The sequence below is a fragment of the Amblyomma mixtum genome, chromosome 7 (assembly GCF_055824585.1).
Source record: "Amblyomma mixtum isolate Tamu chromosome 7, ASM5582458v1, whole genome shotgun sequence".
Taxonomy (NCBI): domain Eukaryota; kingdom Metazoa; phylum Arthropoda; class Arachnida; order Ixodida; family Ixodidae; genus Amblyomma; species Amblyomma mixtum.
Window position 1 is genome coordinate 104,907,530 of NC_143018.1, and position 21,808 is coordinate 104,929,337.

Below are 21,808 nucleotides of genomic sequence, written 5' to 3' on the forward strand. Positions count from 1 at the left end.
CTCGGTAATAAGTGCACCCTCGAACTATCCTGTCCGCCTCTTGGTTCCCTGTTACTCCCGTATGTCCCGGCGTCCTATCGTATGCCTGATTGGTTCTTCGTTTGTTTGTCGTTGTGTTATGTGGCCCCCAGAGCGGAGTATGCGGAGCGCTCTGTGCCCTATTCTGCCGCGTAGGTAGTTGCGGCATGCTGTTTGTGAGTCTGTAAGGATTTTTAGAGACCGTTTAGACCGATAGCCCTCCGCTGCCGCTAGAGCGACGGCCGCTTCCTCAGCCTCGACTATCGTACAGTCTTGTAGTGATGCGCTGGTGATCTCGCGTAGGGTTGAGTCAATCACCGTTGTTACCGCATTGCTGTTGTGCTGCCCCGCTGTTCTGGTGTATGTGGCTGCGTCCACGTATACCGTCGTTTCTTGGGGTGCTAATGTCTTTTGTAGGTATTCAGCCCTTGCCTCTCTGCGTGCTTTGTGTAGGTTGGGATCCATGTTCCGGGGTATTGGCGTTACTTTTAGTGTGTTGCGATATTCGTCCGGAATTGTTTCTGTCCTCTGTATTTCTTGAATTTGATCGGCGCGGCCCAGTTTCTTTAGGAGCTCCCTGCCAGATGGGGTCTGTTGTAGTCTGCGCAGTTGGGAGACTAGTTGTGCCTCTCTCAATTCATCGAAAGTGTTGTGTAGTCCTAGGGCTAGGAACTTTTCGGTTGATGTGCTGTGAGGAAGGTGGAGTGCGGTTTTGTAGGCTTTGCGTAGAATCACGTCCGCCTGTTGTACCTCACTCTTGATGGGATTATAGTAGGGGAGGCTGTATGTCACTCGGCTGACTACCAGGCTTCTGACCAACTTGAGTGTGTCCTCCTCTCGCATGCCATGACGTCTGTGTGAGATGCGCGTGATCATGCGGGCCACTTGTAGAGTGGATGCTTTGAGTAGGGCGAGAGTGTGAGTGCAGCGTTGGTTTGACTGTATCCACATCCCCAAGATTCTGATGAGTGTTTTTTCCGGTATCGACTTCCCCTCGAGGTAGACGGTCAACTTTAAGTCGTCGCTAGTGGGGACTGTGCGATTTTGTTTTCCTCTCCAAACTCTTAGGAGCTCTGATTTCTCGGTGGAGCATGCTAGCCCTCTTGCTCTGACGTAGTTCTCTACGCAGGTGGCTGCCTTTTGTAATTTCTATTCTTTCTCTCCGAGCGAGCCTGTGTTGACCCAGATGGTGATGTCGTCGGCATACATGGCATGGTGTATGCCGTCGATTGCTTTTAACTGTTTTGCCAAGCCAATCATGGCTATGTTGAAGAGCGCAGGGGAGATGACCGATCCTTGAGGTGTTCCTTTATTTGGAGTAAGAAATTTGTCTGATCTGAGCTCCCCCAGGCCAATCGTTGCCGTTCTGTTTGAGAGGAAGGCTTTGACGTAGCCGTAGATTCTCCTTCCGCAGTTCAGGTCGTTCATGCCCGTAAGGATAGCCTCGTGACTGACATTGTCAAAAGCCCCCTTGATGTCTAATGCCAGTATTATGTTTTCTCCGCTCTTGGGGACGTTCCCAAGTACTTCTTCTTTGATTAGAAGTAGTACATCTTGGGTCGATAGTTTTGCTCTGAAACCGAACATGCTGTGGGGATACAGTTCGTTGTCCTCCATGTACTGTTGTAATCTCAGCGTCACCACTCGTTCGTACAGTTTTCCTAGCACGATGTGAGCGAGATCGGTCTGATGTTCTCAATTTGTAGTTTCTTGCCTGGTTTAGGAATCATGACAACCTCCGCATGCTTCCACTCCTCGGGGACGGTCTCCGCTTCCCAGTGTTTGTTGAGAAAGTCCGTTAATTCTGCGACTAGCTCATCACTGAGGTTGCGGATGAGTGCGTTATTGATCTTATCTGCACCCGCGGCCGTGTTTCTGGTTGTGTTTCGAATCGCTGCGTAGACCTCGTCTCGCGTGATGGGTCTGTCCAAGGTGTCGTTTTCGCTTCCTCGATAGCGCTCTGCGTAAGCTGCTGGGTGTGTGTCCCCGAAGCACTTAACGCGTACTTTTTCCAGGAGTGCTGAATCTGGTCCCTTGAACTGGTGGATTAACCGGTAGATGGCTTTGTTGTTTTCTGCCTTGGTTTTTGTTGGATCTATGAGAGCCTTGAGTATATGCCACGTCCTCGATGTGCTCAAAGTTCCGTTGAGGGAGTCACTGAATTGTTGCCAGTTTTGCCTTGCCAATTGCGCCGCGTACTCTTCTGCTTTCGCTGTGACTTCTGCGATCTTAAGTTTCAGTTTTCTGTTGTACTTTTGTTTCTTCCACCTCTTGGTGAGCCCGCATCTAGCTTCCCATAGCTTGAGCAGCCTGGCGTCCACCTCGGGTGTCTGCGTCGTTCGCGCGATTTCTTTATTGTACTTGCGCTGTTTTTCTTTCAGCATGTTTCCCCACTCTTCTATCGATTGGATCCCTTTCGCGGCGAGATCCCCGTCGCATGCCTCTCGAAAAGCGCTCCAATCCGTAATTTTTGCCGATCCCAGCTGGCGCTTTAGCCTGTCTGAGGTTACTTGTGTTTTAAGTATATAGTGGTCACTGCCCAGATTTTCTAACAGGTTCTCCCACACTGCCTGTTCCGCTCCCCGTATGAATGTGAGGTCGGGGCAGGTGTCGGTACTGACGCTGTTTCCGATTCTGGTTGGAGTGTCTGAGTCTGTGAGGAGGGTGCAGTCAGTGTTTTCTGCTGCCGCTGCTAGTGCTTTACCTTTTGGGTTAGCTGTTTGGTATCCCCAGCTGTTGTCCATGGCATTGAAGTCTCCTAGTATGATTAGCGTGTTGTTTTTTGCTAGTTTGCGTGCGCCATGGAAAAGTTCATGGAATTTTGCTTTCCTCTGTTTTGGAGGACTGTATGCGTTCACAAGGAAGATGCTGCCCCTCTTTCTTTTCTTCTTTGGTATAATTTCTACTATCACGTGTTCTACGTCGGTGTCGGCAATCTTGTCATGGTTTATGGCGATGAGCGCCTTACTGACTAGGGTTGCCGTTCTTCCTTTCTCTTGAGTATCGTAGCACGTATATCCTGCGAGTGTTGGCGTAGTGCCCGTCTCTTGAAGCGCTATGATGTCGGGTGGTGCTTGTTGTGTATGAATGTGTTGTTGGAGGAGGCCCTGCTTCTTGCGGTAGCCTCTGCAGTTCCATTGCCATATGTATAGGGTTTCTTTGTTGCCTAAGGTTTTGTTGGCCATATTTAAGCTTCAGTGTTGTTTGTGGCCGAGTTGGCGAGGGCTGCTAGCGCGGGGCGGTGGTAGGCCTTTTCTCTAATGTTATCGGCGAATTGCTGCTTGCGGATGCTGCTCCGGAGTTCTGTGACTTGTAGTTGCACTTGTTGCATCATCTGCTGCATCATCTGCTGCATCATCTGCTGCATCATCTGCTGCATCATCTGCTGCATCATCTGCTGCATCATCTGCTGCATCATTTGCTGGATTTCTGCCTTAAATTTAGTGAGATCCTCGTTGCCTGTTTGCGACTGGGCTTGGGTTTGTAATGTTTGTGGCTGCGGAGGGCTGTTCGATTTAAGGTCTCGTACTGCCTTCGTGAGCTCTGCTATTTGGCGCTCTAGCTCTGTCTGCCTAGCGCGTGATAGTTCTAATTCGCGTCTCAGCGCTGTTTTCTCCGCGTCCTCCTGTCTAGGTTGTTCGCGGTTGCTGTTTGTGTTCTGTTTGTTAGTTATCCCTCCCGAGTGCGGGGCAAACCAGGGGTTTTCGGCTCCCCAGCTCACCTTGACGCCGCCGCTCTTTCGGGTTTGCTTCTGCTTGTTCTGCTGCTGCTGCTGCTGGCTCCCTCCCTTGATGGCCGGGGGTGGCAGGGGCGGAAAGGACCGTGACCGGCTCCTTGAACTGCTCAGTGACGCCCGGGATCTCAAGCGGCTCTGGGAGGACTCCCCCTCCGAGCTGAACCACCTCGGTTTCTCGCCACGGTCGTTCCGGCTGCGGCGTCTGCTCTCGCGTCCGCCGCCGTTGTTGCCGCTGTTGGCCTTGCCTCGCGGCTCCCTGGCTTTCTTTAATCGGTCTTGACACTCCCTCGATCCGGTAGCGTGGTCGCCTCCGCAGATCATCTCGGGGTACACTGGTGGTCTTTTGGCGGGTTTTGCATCCCGCACTGTTTGCAAGCCTTGGCGTCCGGTGTGGGGCACACGTCGGAGCGGTGACCTGGCTGGCAGCAAACGTAGCAGATTTGTCTTGTGGGCCGATACGGGTAGCACTTGTACTCGGCTCCGCAGTAGATGACATGTTTCGGTGTGATGGATCTGTCAAAAGTGATGACAGCTGTCTTGGTCTTGCCTAGTCTTCGAGCGCTGTGGATGGTAACACCCTGTGTGCGCGTCCACAAATCGGCTTTCAGTTCTTCCGGTGTCGCTCCGGGGTCACCTCCGTGTATCACGCCACGCCGGGTGTCTTCCGGTGCGGCCACGTAAGCGTTCACGTCGTATGAGCGTCCTTCGATCTTGAGGCTAGTGATGCGTCTCGCGAGCTGGGCGGCCTCTTCGTTCGGCGTGCTCACGATTATAATATTCGATCCTGTACGGAGCCTGGTGATCAGGTCTCTTCCTTCGAACTTGTTGCTGCATGCCGCGGCTACGGCCCGGGCCACTTGGAATTGCTGGAGCGACTTGACTACAAGTCCCTTCGGTCGCAAAATAATCTTAAAATCGTCCCTGGAGAGCGGGGGCAGCCTTCGCCTGGGCTGCCGTTGCGTTCCTTTCCCGTCTTTTTTCAGCGCGCCGGCAGCTGGAACGCCAGCTGTGGGCGTAGACGCCGGGGACACCCCTCCGAGGTCACCTTGAGCGGCCGGGGAAATTGCGGCGTTTGCCGCGGCGTTCCGTCCGTTTTTTCTCTGTCGCTTCTTTTGGCGTTTGGTCAGGGCCAATTCCAAATTTGCCTCGTCTTCTTTTTGGGTGTCTTGCTGCTCCTGCATGGCGGATTCCTCGATTCCCCCGCCTGCCGAATTCTCGGAGTCGGAGATGTCGAGGAACGCGTCGTCCATCTCTTGTGCTTCTAGCAAATTCGGGGCTATTCTGCTCGTTGAGGGCTCAAAATTTTTTGTATTCTGCGGTGCGGGAGGCGGTTCCAGGCTGCATCGCGGTTGCTCAGCGGGCCTGGCTGCCCGCGAACGCCCGTAGTCGTGCTAAGCCTAAGTAGGCTCAGCGGCGAGCGTTTCCCGCAAAAAAGTCGCCCGAGCCACGCGGGGCTTCAAAGTCCGGTAATATTGCCAAAAATGGTCCTACCGTCTTGAAACCGGTGTCCGGGTGATCCAGCTTGTGAGTTCTTTCAGATCCAACAAATAGTTGGTGGCCCAGTGGGTCGAGATAGTCCGTGGGGATTGAAATCTGCGGAGCCCATGCGACGCACGTCCGCACTCCTCCGCTACCACAGGAAAGCCCCGGAGCGGTCGACCATCGAATGGACGTCTGCCCCAATCCAGACCTAGAGCGAATCCCGGCGTGCGGGGATACCAAATCAGGGGATGAGCACGAATGCGCAACCATCTGCTTCATCTGCGGAGAAACCCATCCCACGGGATCAGCGCAGTGCTTCGGAGAATACAGACATCGGAAGCTCGGCGCCCCTTGCGGCCACGGGGCGGCCGCCGGCGGCGGCTACAGCAGAAGGGGTAATAATTCGGGAGGATCCAGGAATGACCAATCGAAGGGTGGGCAGCAGCAACACAAGTAACAACGCGGCGGAGGAGGCGAAGGAGGCAGAAGTGCGCAGGGGGGGCTTGGCAGCGGAAATGGTAAAACGAACGCTGCTCCATCTGCCGGCGCTCATAACAAGGTCAGCAGTTCGGCAAGGTTCACTAGTTCCACCTCCCCCCCCCGCCCCCCGCCGCCCTCCTTCGCTGGCTGCAGTCGCTAAAAGCGGAGAATATTAAACATAAACAATAAATAGAGCAACTAAGGGAAGAAATTAAAGGCATAAGAACTCAGTGTAGCTTTTTGGAGTCTTCGTTACAAGAGTAAGGCGACACTAGTGGCGAAGAGCCCATGTCATCGAACGAGGCAAGTCGCAATCAATACGGAGCGCGTCAACGCCTAACGGAGCAGGATATAGGGACATAGTACGAGAACAAATGAAAGCGCTAGAAGCAACACTGCTTAGGAAAGTAGAAAATACTTTTGAGAACATAATGGAAAGTATGATAAAACCTCTGATGGAGGCGTTACAGGGCCAGCTGAGCGCCTGCGAGGTCAAAATTTACAGGAAGCTGGGGGAGCGTAGCGACAGACCTGTGCCCTATACGGCACGCCAATGGAGTACCAAGCTAGAGGAAAACTTATAGAAATGGCGTCTAAATCTCAGAGAAATAAGCACAGGCCACAAATTATACAGTTGAATTGCAGGGGTTTCAAAAAGAAAAAGGATACTCAATATCAATATCTAAAAACCTTTGAAAAGATTCCGGAAGTCATTGCGATACCAGCCGCTGGCACAGAAGTCAAAATTAGATCGTATGACACCCATAAAGTAGATCCATGCACCTGCAGCCTCGTACATAAACAATGTACGGCCAATAGTATATGTTTAGAATTAGAAAAAAGAAATCGAGCATACATTCATGCAAATCCTTTTGAAAAAGCGTCTCCAGGAAGGAGCCTTTCTGTTAAAAATGGGTACGTGCCTGCGCACTCGGGAAATCTAGGCAACGAGGTCGCCGACTCCTATCCCGAGGGTCTAGAAGCCGGCCATCGATGGACCTCGTGGGGTATTTCTCGAAGCAGCGTATGCATTCTTTTGCTGGCTCACCGCAAACTCCCACGTGAAGCGCCTCATCAGCCGGACACACCACCCATCCCTCATCACCAGAGAACAGCCAATCTGGCGTCGCCTGCAGACGCAAACTCTGCCTGCGCTAGCCCATCTCTCCAGATTTCCGCCGGTACCCTCCATATATGCACCTTGAGCTCCCACCCTAAGGCCACTATTACCCACATCCTCCTGTCATGTCCGGCGCCCCTACACCCCGCCGGGCAGTTGCCTTTCTGAACCATGGAGCATTGGGAGACCTCACCACTTTCAATGGACCTGGCAAGACAGATCATCGTGAACAGGCCAAATGCGCCAAGAACCAACATAACCTGAACTTCTTGACCGGCATTGGAGTCGAGCGGACACCCGGGAGGCCTGCTTGCCTCGAATTCTCTCGCGAAATAAATCTTTTTGTCTGTTTGCTTGTCTAGACTCCTGTTTGGCTGGGTGGATGGCTGTCTGTCTGGCTGTCTGCCGTGCTTGGAAGAAAACTGGTGTGAACTAAAAATAAAAAAAAATACAAGGAAAATTAAAGCTCAACGTGTTTCTAAGGGCAATGGAGAGGGGGAGCCAATCGTCGCCCAGCCAGGTGAGAGAGAATCCGGTACACGCGCAAGGAGGATGATGGGCGAGGAGGCGAGGAAGTCCCGTGGTGGAGCCAGAGTTCGAAGCGCTCTGTACCATGGTCTCTCGACTTTGGTTCATGCCTGTACATACAAGGACTAAGTGAAGGCATTAGCACTTTCAGTGAGAGGTCTCGCGAAGCTGCACGTACCGCTACGGCTTCCTGCCTTGTTCGTGGTGTGAAGTGTTTCATTATGGGAGCCATTATTATAAACGGCTTTCCAAACTCAACCGTTATCGATTTTCGGTAGAGCTTCCTTAGCATTTAGAAGTGTTTCGGCTCAACTTAAATTATATGAATGGGCGTGCCAGAACAATCGAGATATTGCGAGAATCTATAGCTCAACATCTGTGAATAGGAGGCGGCGCCGTCCAGCCCACATCCGGAAGACTAGATTTGCCTGGTGAACCAGGCTGGAGCGGAGCAGAAGTCAGTGGACTCCTGTGGCCACCTAGCGCGGGCCGTCTGCATCTGCATTTTTGACGGAATAAATGTTTTCCAATCCAATCCTGTGTATTAAAGGTTTTTTTTCGCTCACACGCCACTCGCTTGCACCGTCAAAATTTTGCTGCGCGATGAACAGAACCACGCATCAAAGTGGAAGAAGATGAAGTAGACGGCAGCGAGAACGCACCGGAAACCGTGAGTTCGTTGAAATTTCTCGCCCTTTTTTGCTTTTTGCTGAGCTGTAAGTGCTGACGAATTTTGTCAGCATTTCAGTGTGCCTTGGTGCGCTAAGCACCGACAAGAAACGTGCGGTGGCCAGCGTGATTGCCAGTTAAGTGAGATACTGTTCACTAGCGAATTTATGAAATGCTTGACAAGGCTTACCCGCTAGATGTGAATGGTGGCGTTGCAGCTGCCTACGCTTGAGATGGCTGGTAATACAGCGAAATAAATGTAATATCAGCAGCAATGTCTGTCAGCTCGTGTTCTCGAAAAAAAAAATTATAGTAGTGCTGGTTCACAGCGGGTTAATTTGAGAGGCATAGGAAAGGCCTTTGCCCTGCAGTGGGTGTAGTGAAGCTGGTGGCGAATATGAGAGGTGGCTGGCGACCCAGACCCCTGGTAATATTACCAGTGGATGGAACACGCAAGTACCCCTATACCTTCGGACATTTCGAGTGATTTGCAGTCATCATTGTGCCGAAATTGTTCTCCGAACACCCGCATCACAAACTTTTACTGGCCATAGTACACGGCTGTAGCTCACTAGCTCGAAACCATGTGTCCCTCTAGGCAATGAACGGCCAGTTAGCGATTATAGTGGTCTGCAGTTGTACAGAAGCAACCCAAATGCCGGCTCGGCTCACCTTACGGACATAATGCTTGTCGCTAGATTCCTCTCTTATTACGGCAGACGCCGCTGCTGCGGCAGCCTTCCCGAATTGTCTTGTTGCAGCCAGGCTGACTGGCCACCCTCCTGCCGTCATAGGGCTATAGTGTTCAGTACGAATTCTCTTACGTAAGGTTAGGTTGCATGCACCCTGCTAAGCAAAAGGCTGATAATTACTCTGCAGAATGTCAGCTTCAGCAAGCGTGTTCCTCATACAAAGCGCAAGAAGCAAACCGTCAATCCCAGATGGGACTTTATATATATACGCACGAACCGTCTTTGTGACGTCCCGATGAAGTAATTTTAACATCTTAAGTACCTTTGAGACCACGTGAGGCATGCAAAAATGTGTAATGTAATCGCTGATTCCCTCTTTTCTTAGATTAAACTGTTATGCTAGCCTGCCCCAGGGCCCGTAATGGCAGTGACTTAACAAAAGCTATAATACTGTTGTTTCTATATCCTTCACGTGACCGCGATCTCTTCACAGACACCCTTGGGCAGCTGAAACCGATACTCAGCTACTTTAGAGAGGGATTTAAATGGTCAATTACGTAGTGGACGCAAGGAAATTATTAGTAGTGGCATTGTTCAGTAATGTATTTTGCACGATTTAAAAAAAAGTTGATTTTCTACCGTCTCAGATTGCATGTTGATATGAAATCTTGACTCTTAGTACAAAAAGCCTATGGATGTGTAATACACAATATACCAGTAAAAACACATATCTTGCTCAACAACAATAGACTGATACATTGGAACAAACCTCACTAGGTGAACCGCTATGTGAGCAGTACTTGGAAAATTTTGGCTGAAGTTGGAGATGCACATAGACTGAGCGCCGCTAGGTATGCTTTTGACCGAGTTCCCCTTTTGTTTTCGGTTAACTAGCCCTACAATTACTTTCAGAGCTCTGTCCTGCCGAAAAAGACGCTGCCATGTGCATTTGCGAGACACCGTTCGAGGTCGTCTGCCTGTCTCTGTCCTGCCTGGTGAGTGCTTCTCTGTCAACTGTGACTTCTTCGCGTGGAGGCGGCAGCCCGACGTGAAAACTGGATACAAAAACAAGTGAAAGATTTTGTAGGAAGAAGCCTTATATGCACAGTCAGCATATAGGCCTGTAGCTCTACATGCAAAGTGTACAGTGATCGCAGATGGCACTCCAACTTGAACGAATGCTGGTGTGGTACTAGTACTTGAAAAGCGTGATGCTGGGTTAGAAAATATAAACCAGTTAGCTCAGTTACGAAAAATTCGCTAACGCAATTGCTGGAAGAATTAGAACACAACATCAGCTCGTCGAGAAAGCGCAGAAATACGGCGGAGTTGGGTTACACAAACGCATAGCGCATGAACTGAGAGAGAGGGCGAGGCCGCTTGCAAGCAGAGACGGAGGCGATCTGCCCGGGCTGGGCAGGGGCGTCTTCTTTTCGGCTCACCCTGTCCGCAGCAGGCTAGACTTTGTTCGACAAAAAGGCTAAATCAGGATCAGTACCTGATATCATTGTGATATGTGGCATGTCCACGCCATCTATCGGGATGTAGAGAAGTTTGAGAGATGCTCATACTGTGCGATGTTTCTCTACAGGATGGCCAAACTGAAATGCCCGAATTTTCAGTCTTAAAATTGCATTATTTTGGAGCACCACAGATTTCTCCCCTTTTGTCCTAAACTTCGGGTGTATATAATTAGGAGTTGGAATTTGGCTTAAAGCGAAAAAAAAAACGATAAATACGGCGCATGCAATTTTCCGAATCCGGTTTTAACCGGAAAGTGTCAGTATCCTTAACACGCACGCCGCAGCTATCTGACCATTGAGTATAGAGGTGCACTCAGAAAAAAATAGAATTAAGAAAGTACAGAAGCCAGGGACATGAAGAGATAGTTGTACTGTTAGTTTAGTAGCGTGGTTGTGCGTTTTGGACTGAAAAACTCCAAATTCCCCACAGTCTGCTAGTGAATCTTTGTTTTCTCACTGACATCACCTGCTTAGCGCAGTTGCATGGATAACAAGGTTTTTCCACTGCACGTAAGGACACTGACGTAAAACTATGTATGAGGGTATCAAACAATCTAGCTCACTGTCTACCGCGGCTGTTCAGCGACAGTTCCATCAGTGCCGTCGAAAACGGAGACCACGTCAGGCTCCGTCCTGTCGCTCAACCCACCTCAGCAACCCAACGCTTATATCATCAGGGTGGAAATTTGGGCAAGTCGGTATTGATCCATAAGAGTAGCGCCTGCGTTGTTGGTATGTGTTCTCTCCCCTTTTGTCCGTCGTCCTGGTTTTGCGCTACTCTTATGGCTTATATCATAGCCCAGTTGTTATAGGTAAATTTGCACTTGAGTTTTTGCGTGAGGGATCAATTACGCAACGTTTGTTGCATTCGTGCAATGCTGTCATGACTTCCATTTATAAGAACACTCATTTGTGCATTCATTATTAGTAAATTGACTTCACGTGCTGACAAAAATATCAATCACCAAAGTAATTTTTCACCACACAGAAATACAACATTTTATGGTAATTAAGAACCTCTGGTTCAGCGATATAGAATAATTCTCGACTATTAAAATAGAAAACTGGGTTGTGAGGTAAACACTGAAAAAAAAGTCCCCCGAATTTAAACAAATAAAAACCGAGATGTCCAATCCTTACGTTAATTTGGAAAGATGCGTTAGGCCTCAGCATACATACAGTTCACGAAGTTTCTGAAAAAAAAAATGCATTCGTACGGATATGCAGTTGCAAATGAATATATCCATGAAGGACTCTGCGCGCACCAGGTATCTTTCAAGACTTGTGATGGAGGTTTTGAAAGATGTCTGATGCACTCGGCGCCATTCGTGTGTAGCGTGATCTTAATAATGGTAGAGATGGGCAGTGGATCCTAATTTCGGTCTTTGCCCATCTTAAGAATAGTAGAGAGGAGCATTGAACACTAATTTCAATCTCTGCGCACTGGAGGTTTCATCACCATGCCAGTGGACATGTGTACTCTTTAGAACATTGTAGGTTCCATGTACAGGCACAGAATTCGAACCCGGTCCTTTAGTGGATGCGAGATGGCTGCTTCTACACAAAACTGCTCGGCTGTGGGCGTTTTCGTTTCGCACCTCACGGTCGGTCATATCGCTTTGTCCATGCTAAAAATCTTCTGTTTCATTTTCTGTGCAGGTAACGAACGGTATGGAATGCCTGGCTTACTTGACACACGGTGAGCATTAAGCTCTTCGTATGGCCACTGTCATGGCTGAGCTTTCAGAAACATATCTTTTTTTTCAATTGAATTCAATTCAAGTTTATTTGCATCTATACATGTACAGATGACGGGAGTGCAGACAAAAAGCCAAATGGATTTGGCTTGACGGGGTCTGTACCCCCTACAGAAATGGCACTATGCACAATAAAGAGAACGCAAAGATACAATAATGGATAAACGAAAAAAAAGCATTAGTGAACATTCTATAACAGAAATACATACGGGCAAAAAGAAAAATCAATGATAGATTGCTGAAAGGATTTAAATAGCAGAAAGCGAATAGCATAAAATTACACAAATAAATAGCTTTGAAATTCACAAGCATAAATAATAAGTTACTAACAAGCAATGAAAATTGGTAAGGCATTCATGGCGTCAGTGTATACTACAGCAAAGCAAAGAAAACAAAAAAAGGAATACACAATGAGCCCATAAAAGGAGAGATACGTTGTTATCAAGTTTCTAACGAGTTTAACAAAGATGGCAGTGTGTGGCGTAACATTTGTTGACCGTAGTTAGTGCACGCTTTAGGAACGTACCATGTTTCTCTGTGACGTGTGTTGTAAATGTTAGAACTCATTGTCAATAGAGATAAATGCTCGAAGAATTTGGTGTTCTGTTTTTTGGCAGTAGTGAAACGCTTGAGTAAAATACTACGATATATGGAGGTGACCGGCTGTAAGTTAAGGGCACTGAAAAGAGGCTGCGTATGAGCGTCATATGAGGAATTAGCGATAGCGCGCACTGCTTTCTTCTGGAAAAGATAAAGTTTTGTGATTTTAGACATCGTGGTGTTTCCCCACACTAAATGGCAGTAATTCAGATGGGACAGGAAGAGACAGTTGTAAAGCAGCTTTTTCACGCTCAAGGGAAGAAAAAATCGAAGTTTCGTTAGTATTCCCACAACACGAGCGATTTTGTTAGCAACTGAGTCTGTACAAAGATTCCAAAGTAAGTTCTCTTGAAATACGACCCCGAGGCACTTAATGGATGGCACAATGTTGATAACCGAGGAACCCATTTGCAAATGGCTGTCAATGTGGACATTTTTGTTTTTAGGCTGAAAAAGTACAGCCTTTGTCTTGCTTTTATTTATAGACAGTGAATTCAATGAACTCCATCGATTGAGTTCGCTTAAAGCAGCGTTCGCAAGAGCCAACAGGTCCCTTGCACAAGCAGATGTAAAAAACAGACTAGTGTCGTCAGCGTATCTGATGAATTGGGCAGTGGAGTCAATATTTATTATGTCGTTAATGTAAATATTAAATAACAAAGGTCCAAGAATGCTTCCTTGAGGTACACCAGAATGAATGGGTAAGTTATCTGAAAGACAGTTATTTATTGAAACCCTCTGACACCTGAACTGATCTAAAACGTGTTTTACGGGGCGTATTTGCAGGTCATCAATATCGCAGCTTTTACTGTTTCGCAGAGCGGAGAACGTGAGACAAATTTCTTCGGCGCTAGTTGGATGCAGAAAAGCACTATCGCAAGTTTTGGAATTGAGGTACTCTGCGGAGCGAGGATCGTGCAAACTATTCACTAGGGACACAAAATAATTATTAAAAGCGTTTGCTAAATGCGCGCCTGATGAAAGTTCCCCATTAACGATCAATTCTCGTACGCCCTCTGGATGCTGACGTCCAATGTTAAGCACTGCGCTAAGGTTTCTCCACGTGATGTCCGTCCGCTTTATAGCTTCAGGATTAAACAACCTATGAAGGTAATCTTTCTTAGCTTGTCTAAGGATTGCAGTTAACTTATTCCGAAATTACTTAAATCCGGATAGATGGCACGTGTCTCTTGTGTCCAAAAAACGTTTGAATAGAGCATATTTTTGCTTGATTAGTTTCAGAAGTGCATTGGTTATCCAAGGTTTTCTAGCTTTTTTAGGCTTCAGTGTTTTAGGGTGAAAAGATTCCGAGTAAGCCTTTTTGAAAAGACATAGAAATGACTCTTTCGCTTTAAAAATGTACCTGTATGCTGCCCTCGAACGCAGCACTGAAATAAATCTCTGAGATGGCGTGATGAACTCTAAAGCATGTTTTGTGGGCCTAAATTAGCCATGGCTCATTCCATCTGAAACGTCTGAGTTATGATGCTCGCAATGATGAAACCATCTTTAAAAAGCTGATGTTTCATTGGTGCATACATTACCAAAATAATTTGCCGAAAAAAATGTTCGATCGCTTTAGCAGCAAAAGCTTGCAATGGGGCAGTAAACAAGGTACCGGAAAAAATATAAAATATCGAGTGCGTAGCGTTAATCTCATATTTAATTTTTATAGCGATAGCTCTACTATATGCAAAAGTCGATCTCCGAGTCTGTGCTGTCCTTGTCCCTGGCTGACCTTCATGAGAAAGCATAGCAGCAACATCAGTTCACCAAACCGCGCATAACAGGGAGTATACGACGGCCACCACGATTCAGCATGGTGGCCATGTCCATCATGGTGCCATTGCTTTTCACCTTGACCTTGGCCCGGGTCAATTCTAAAAGCAGTGCCAGTGTGGTGTCTCAGTGGTTATGGCACTCGGCTGCTGACCCGAACGAAGCGGGTTATATCCCGGCTGCGGCGGTCGATTCTAGAGGGTCGTGCCCTGTGCGATGTCAGCGCGCGTTAAAAACCCGAGGTGGTCGACATTTCCGGAGCCCTTCGCTACGGCGTCCCTCATAGCCTAAGTCGCTTTGGGACGTTAAACCCACATACACCACAAACCATTTACACATAGTCTTTACATTTCCACACACATAGCCTTCATTGACTACGAGAAAGCATTTCACTTAGTAGTAACCTCAGCAGTCATGCAGGAATTGCGGAATCAGGGTGTAGAAGAGCCTTATGTTAAAATACCGGAAGATTGGTATATATAACGACTGCGCAGCTGCCGTACTCCTTCATGAAGTCAGCAATAAAATTCCAATGAGGAAAGGTGTCATGCAGGGAGACGGGAAGGAGGCATCAGAGGCCTGGATTGAGAACAGTTGGGGATAAGAGTTACAAAAGCGTACTTAAGTAATCTGCGATGCGCTGATAACGTTGCCTTGCTAAGTCATTCAGGAGATAAGCGCAGAACATGATCAATAAATGATTGTAGCGCTGATATTATTGCCTTAACAGAGACATGGCTGTCTGATAACGTGTCCAACAGTGAACTATTTTTTTGTGAAAAAAATTACAACATATTTCGATGTGACAGATATGAAAGGCAAGGTGGCGGTGTTTTACTTGCTGTCAACGACCGAATTGAATGCTTTCGTGTTGCCATAGTGACTAGTTTAGAAATTGTGTGGTGCTGTATAACTTTCCGTTTTAAGAAAATTGTTATTGGTGTCTGCTATCGACCACCGTCAAGCCCCATTAGTTTCTGTGAAGATCTACACGACTGCCTCAATACAATTTCTGTGCGCTTTCCGGATGTGAGCATTTTTCTTTTAGGAGATTTCAACTTCCCAGACATTGAGTGGAATCATGATAGTCCAGTTTTTTTTTCTGCGTGTTCCAATTCTAACCACTTCCTTCACATATGTTCCGATTTCGGATTACCGCAACTTATTGAGCTCCCCACACGTGTCACTGCCACTGCCTCATCCATTCTTGATCTCATCCTCACATCATCTCCAGACACCGTGTCTTCTATCATTCATTTGCCTGGGTTAAGCGATCACATGATAATCAACTTCAACCTCTCTCTACCCCTATCACGCTCACGTAAGCAGTTCAAATACATCAGAGATTACAGCAAGGCTGACTTCCAGGCTATTAATAACAATATGTCTTTATTTTTAGATGAATTTTTGAGTGTTTATCTCGACCGTAGCGTACATCGTAACTGGGTGATCTTCAAATCTAAAGTTTCTGACCTCGTAAATAAATATATACCCATCAAAAAGGTATATAGCAACAGTGCTGCACCCTGGTACAACAGGTATCTTAATAGGCTTTCCAATAAGAAAAAAAGACTTTTCAGGACAGCTCGCTTCACACACTCTGCTGTCAGGTGGACCGCGTATAAAGCCGCTGCAGTGGCTTATTCAAAGGCATTAAAATCAACCAAATTTACCTTCTTTAATCAGACTCTTCCAGCTATGCTAAGCAATGACCCGAAGCAGTTTTGGAACACAGTGAAAGGCAAACGAAATACCACCATACAACTATTTACCCTGGAAGGGGATCCAGTTCCTGACCACCTGTGCGCATCGCTTCTCAACAGCACTTTTATCAAAGCCTTCTCTAGCCCCACCGGCACTTCCGTCCTACCTTCGCTCATAGAATATCACTTTTTACCAATGGATTCCATCTTCATCTCCTCAGAAGGAATTCGTGGCATTATTAACCAACTTAAAATGTCATCCTCTTGTGGTATCGATGGCCTCAGTACTAAATTCTTGAAAAATACCGTAGAATATTCTTCCATTATACTACATTGTATTTTTTCGCAGTCTATAAACCATCACACCCTTCCTAATGACTGGCTCACCGGCAAAGTAATCCCAGTGCACAAATCAGGGGAAACGCAAGATCCACATAATTATCGTCCCATCACTTACTTCCGTTCCATGTAAAGTTCTAGAGCACATCATATTTAGTCATCTTGTTAATTTCCTAGAATCAAACAAGTTCTTTACTCCGAAACAGCATGGTTTTCGCAAATTCTTCTCGTGTGAAACGCAGTTAATGATTTTCACTAACGACTTGCATGTTTCTTTAGACTCTGGACTCATTACTGATTGCTTATTCTTAGATTTTTCAAAAGCCTTCGATAAAGTCAGTCATTCTCTTTTACTTTTAAAACTGAGCCAACTTAATATTGACCCTAATGTACTCAATTGGATTCGTGCCTTTCTTAGTAACCGTACTCAGTTCGTCTTCGCCAATAACCACGACTCATCACCAGAGCCAGTCATTCAGGTGTGCCCCAGGGGTCGGTTCTTGGCCCGTTATTATTTCTAATATACATCAGTGACTTACCTTAAAAGATTTCATCTAACATGTGCTTGTTTGCCGACGACTGCGTAATTTACAGAGTAATTAATAACACTGATGATATTATTCAGCTACAGACAGACTTAAATAAAACTTATGACTGGTGTCAATCGTGGAAAATGGAATTAAACATATCTAAATGCAAATGCATGCGCGTAACCCGTAACCAGCAAACGAGCCTAGATTATTTTATTAACGACACTCAGCTGAATCCAGTCTCGTCTTACAAGTATCCTGGCGTTAATGTTTGTTCTAACCTTTCTTGGAAAGCTCATATCAGGTTCATTACTTCAAAGGCTAACCGCATGCTAGGGTATGTCCGCAGGAATTTTTCATCCTCTCCACCTTCATTGAAAATGCTACTGTATACTACACTCATTCGTCCGCAACTAGAGTACGCATGTTCAATTTGGGATCCTGACACCATCACGTTAACAAATGAACTCGAGGCCGTGCAGAACCGAAGCGTCCGTTTCATCGTTGGAAACTACCATCGCACTGTCAGTGTAACAGAAATGAAATCTAATCTTAAACTCCCCTTAGTCTCCACTCGCCGTAAGCTTTCACGCATTTGCCTCTTCCATAAAATTTACTATCACAATCCTTGCCTGAAAGCCACCTGTGTAAAGGCACCATCTTTCATCCCGCGTCGCATTCACCACAATCAAAAAGTAGCTGTTCCACACTGCCGCACAGTGACCTGCTCTAATTCCTTCCTCCCTAAAACATGTCGTGACTGGAATAATCTTTCACCCACAGCCACCTGTGTTAGCGACACTGCGCGTTTTAAAAGCAAATTACTCGCACTGTTAGAATCAGACCAATTGTGATATGTTGTTTACTCATATATAGACTATATAAGGTTTCTTTTTTTGTAATCCTTTTATTTCTTTTTACTCCTGTACTTTTGTTCTCAATGTTTTCGTCCTCTGTCTAGGATCTTTCAATATTGTTCGTATATATAGCCCTGTTTTTGATCTATGTATTGTTTTCTTCACTGTCCCACCCCCTCTGTAATGCGAAAACCCTGAGGGTAAAATAAATTAAATGAAATGAAATTTGTTTGACAGGCAGAGCAGTGCTGTCGTTCTAGTGATAATACTCAGGAAACAAAAGTTAATGTTCAACAGTCTCGGAGGGGCACAGCATTCACATTTGGTAGCGAGATGTCGGAAGTGGTAAGGGAATACGTCTACTTAGGAAGGGTAGTGACCGCAGATCCGGATCATGAGAGGGAAATAACTAGAAGAATAAGAATGGGGTTGAGCGCCTTTGTCATTTTCTCTTATATCATGAACGGCAGCTTATCAATATCCCTCTTGAGAAAAGTATATAACAGCAGTATCTTACCGGTGCTCACCTGTGGCACAATTGTGAGACATTCCAGCGGCGAAAAAGACACGGACGAAGCTAGAGGAGACAGTACGGACGCCTGTCCTGGTCCGGCGTTCGTCCTGCCTCCTCTAGCTTCGTCCGTGTCTTTTCTCGCCGCTGGAATGTCTCACAATCGTACTAGCAACCAACTAGCTCAGTTTTCTAAGCTTAATGGCTCACCTATGGTACAGAAACGTGGCGGCTAACGAAAAGGGTTTAACTTAAGGACAGCTCAGCGAGGTGTGGAAATAATAAATTATCGCTGTGGCGTTAAGAGACAAGATGAACCAGAGTCGGTCACGGATCAAACACGGGTCAACGACATCGTAGTCGAAATCGAGAGGAAGAAGTGGGCTTGGGCAGGGCATTTAATGCAAAGGCAAGATAACTAGATGTCCTTGAGACTAACAGACTAGACTCCAAGGAAAGGAAGGCGTAGCAGGGCGGCAGAAAGTTAGATGGTAGGATGAGATTAAGAAGTTTTGCGGGGACAAGGTGGCCGCAGCTGGCTGAGGACAGGGTTAATTGGAATGATGTGGGACAGGCCTTTGTCCACCACGTTAAATGGGAGAACCACCCATTTAACGTTTACTGCCGTGTTATGGCAGCCGCACGAAACCTCCTGTCAGAAAAACTTAGCAGCGAGGTGCTAAAGACGTGACAAGACTGGATGCAGGGCTACCAAAGCTTCGTATTCAAGGGACTGGTCACTTGAACCGTGCTTGCTATGGCTGTAAAGCACTGAAGACCGACTGGCAAGTTGAGGCTAAAGCAATGTGGAGAAAGTTATGGGATGCAGTCGTGCATAGATGTGCTGGGCCCACATAACGCGGGTTCGTGCCAGCCCACAGGAGAAGGCACAACGGGCATTCACGGTACGTGCGCGCTGTCGTCCCAAAGGAAGGAACGCGCTTAGCTAAAAGCGCAGATGTCCATTAGAAAGAAAGCTTCATTATAAAATACTGCACTAATACCCATATTTGAGCACAACCCCCTGCCCGGGCAATGAAAAAAATTATGGCTGAGGCTTTGTAAATTAACGACAAAATTACTGCCTCGCCCACACCCACGGTGTGCGCACCATGGACTTATCATGGGCTTAAAGTCCATTTTAATGAATAATTTTGTAACCTGCCGCGGTGGTGGAGTGTTTAGGGCGCTTGGCTACTGAGCTGGAGTTCCCGGGATTGAACCCGACCGTGGTGGCCGCGTTTCGATGGAGGCGAAACGCAAGAGGCGCCCGCATGCTGTGCGATGTAAGTGCGCGTTAAAGATCCCCAGGTTGTTGAAATTATTCCGGAGCCCTACACTACGGCACCTCGTTCTTCCTTCTTGAACTCCCTCCTTTATCCATCTCTTACGGCGCGGTTCGGGTGTCCACCGAGATGGGAGACAGTTACTGCGCCTTTTCTTTTCTTCAAAAACCAATTTGTAATATTCGACAATTTTGTCTAAGAGCGGAAGCGATTGCATCTGCAAGCGGGCCAGTAAAGCCACGCGCGCAAGGGAACGACTCTACGCGTGTCGTCGGAGCTAAGGGCGCCGCACGACGCCTTCGTCATGTCGCAACACGGCGGAATCGACGGCTCTGTGCACGTCACCACTGGTAATGCAAAGGGCGGAATCAGGCTGATTGCGATATTTGCGTCCATGTGTATGTATTTGTACGTGCGTGGTACCGAAATAAGCTATCCTCGTCGCAGATGAAGCACGGTTGCTCCATTTGCTGGGTATTTCCCTTTTGCACCCGCAACACTTTTTGTGTCAGAGTGTCAAAGGTCACTTTCCTCCGCCCACTATTATAATGAGGAGCCGCTCTTTAATGACCTACCACAGTTAGGAGGAGTAAAGTTTCACGGGTTCCCTATCTTCCTTGCTTGCACCAGAGGTGCCCCGCCAGAGACGGTTGGTAACTCGAAGACTGAAGCGTTCCTTCGCACCAGAGGTGCCCCGTCAGAGACGGTCTTACGATGAGTTCACACGCAGGGATCAAGGGAAACTTAAAGATTTATATACAGATATTTACAGCATATACAAGTTAAGGCACTTGAGACATATTAAGCAGCAAAAGGACAAAACAACAAAAAGGCGGAACTGGCTAATACTAGGGGAGGCCCCTACTCGGCGTAGCCGAAGATGCGTAGCATCTCACCTTAGCGCAGAACCTCGCTTCCAGCTCCGGGACCCGGTTTTAAAGCCCTAAAGGCCCAGCCCACATTCGGTAACTTCCAATCATGTTGCACTATTAACATGTTTGGCTCTTCAAGGGCATGGCCAGCCCTCCGGCTTTTACAAGGTAGACGACCCTCTCTACCACAAAATAAAATAAAAAAACGAACACATATATACATTCGTGCCAGCACGTGCGCGAGTCGGTACCGCGGGGCGGGGGACACCCGTACTTCCCGGCGCGTTCGCGAGCGGCCGCGTTCCAAGAAAGGAGACGCTTCGCTTTGAGCGCCCCAAGCCGCGTTCCGATGACCCCGCGTACACTACCGATCCCTTACACGCCCTTCCCAAGATTCTACAAAGGGCTCAAATGCCACTTTTAGAATTACAAACAGAAGGGATAGGTGTCTGACACGAAACCACCCTTCAGGTGACATAACATAAACAAAACTTACACATTCAAATGCGCGTTTCACACATTTAAATCCAGCGCATTGACCGAAGTCCAAGCTGTCGCGCTGCGACCAGTTGCACCAACAAAACCAAAAGAAAAATGCACACTCCAATACACACAGTGGCATGCCTGCCGTGCGCCGTAACACGGCGTCCAAGTTGGTGGGTTGCACCCAGTTCACCACCTCCAAGTACACACCCTCGTCCTGCTCGCGAACGAGCACACACAAACACACACACACACACACACACACACACACACACACACACACACACACACACACACACACACACACACACACACACACACACACACACACACACACACACACACACACACACACACACACACACACACACACACACACACACACACACACACACACACACACACACACACACACACACACACACACACACACACACACACACACACACACACACACACACACACAGGCACTCGCAACTGGAGCGTTCAGTAGCACTCGCACGACCTCCGTAAGTGGCCACGTGAGCCTCCTTAGTCGCGCCGAGCGTCCCTGTGTGCGTTTCGAGCCAACACGTGTCTCGATCGACACGATTAACGCCTAATGTCCGCTACGCTCATTAGACTGATGCCACAGCGGGGCAAGAGCTCAAGAGCTGGTGTCCTCCAGGATCAAACACGTCCTGATCCTCTATAGGTCCAAATCTTTGGCCATGCGACGCCCCTAAGGGCACGCTCTCGTCGGCGCGCCCGTACGGACCGCGTGCTGCGTAAGGAACATATCTCTTGCCTAGTTCAACTGTAACAGTGCGGCCGGCCTTGCTGAACATAATTTGGCGTACCGCA

The 21,808-nt window shown here is 47.6% G+C and overlaps 1 protein-coding gene across 1 annotated transcript in view; it reads left to right on the forward strand.

Moving 5' to 3' along the window:
* The first annotated feature begins 5,655 nt into the window (after positions 1-5,655).
* LOC149337087 (uncharacterized) overlaps positions 5,656-21,808 on the forward strand; it is a 37,406-nt gene continuing 21,253 nt past the window's right edge. The window contains exons 1-2 of the mRNA XM_089554322.1: positions 5,656-5,795; positions 9,638-9,720. Coding sequence (XP_089410448.1) covers positions 5,656-5,795; positions 9,638-9,720 — 223 coding nt within the window. The remainder of the gene's footprint in view (positions 5,796-9,637; positions 9,721-21,808) is intronic.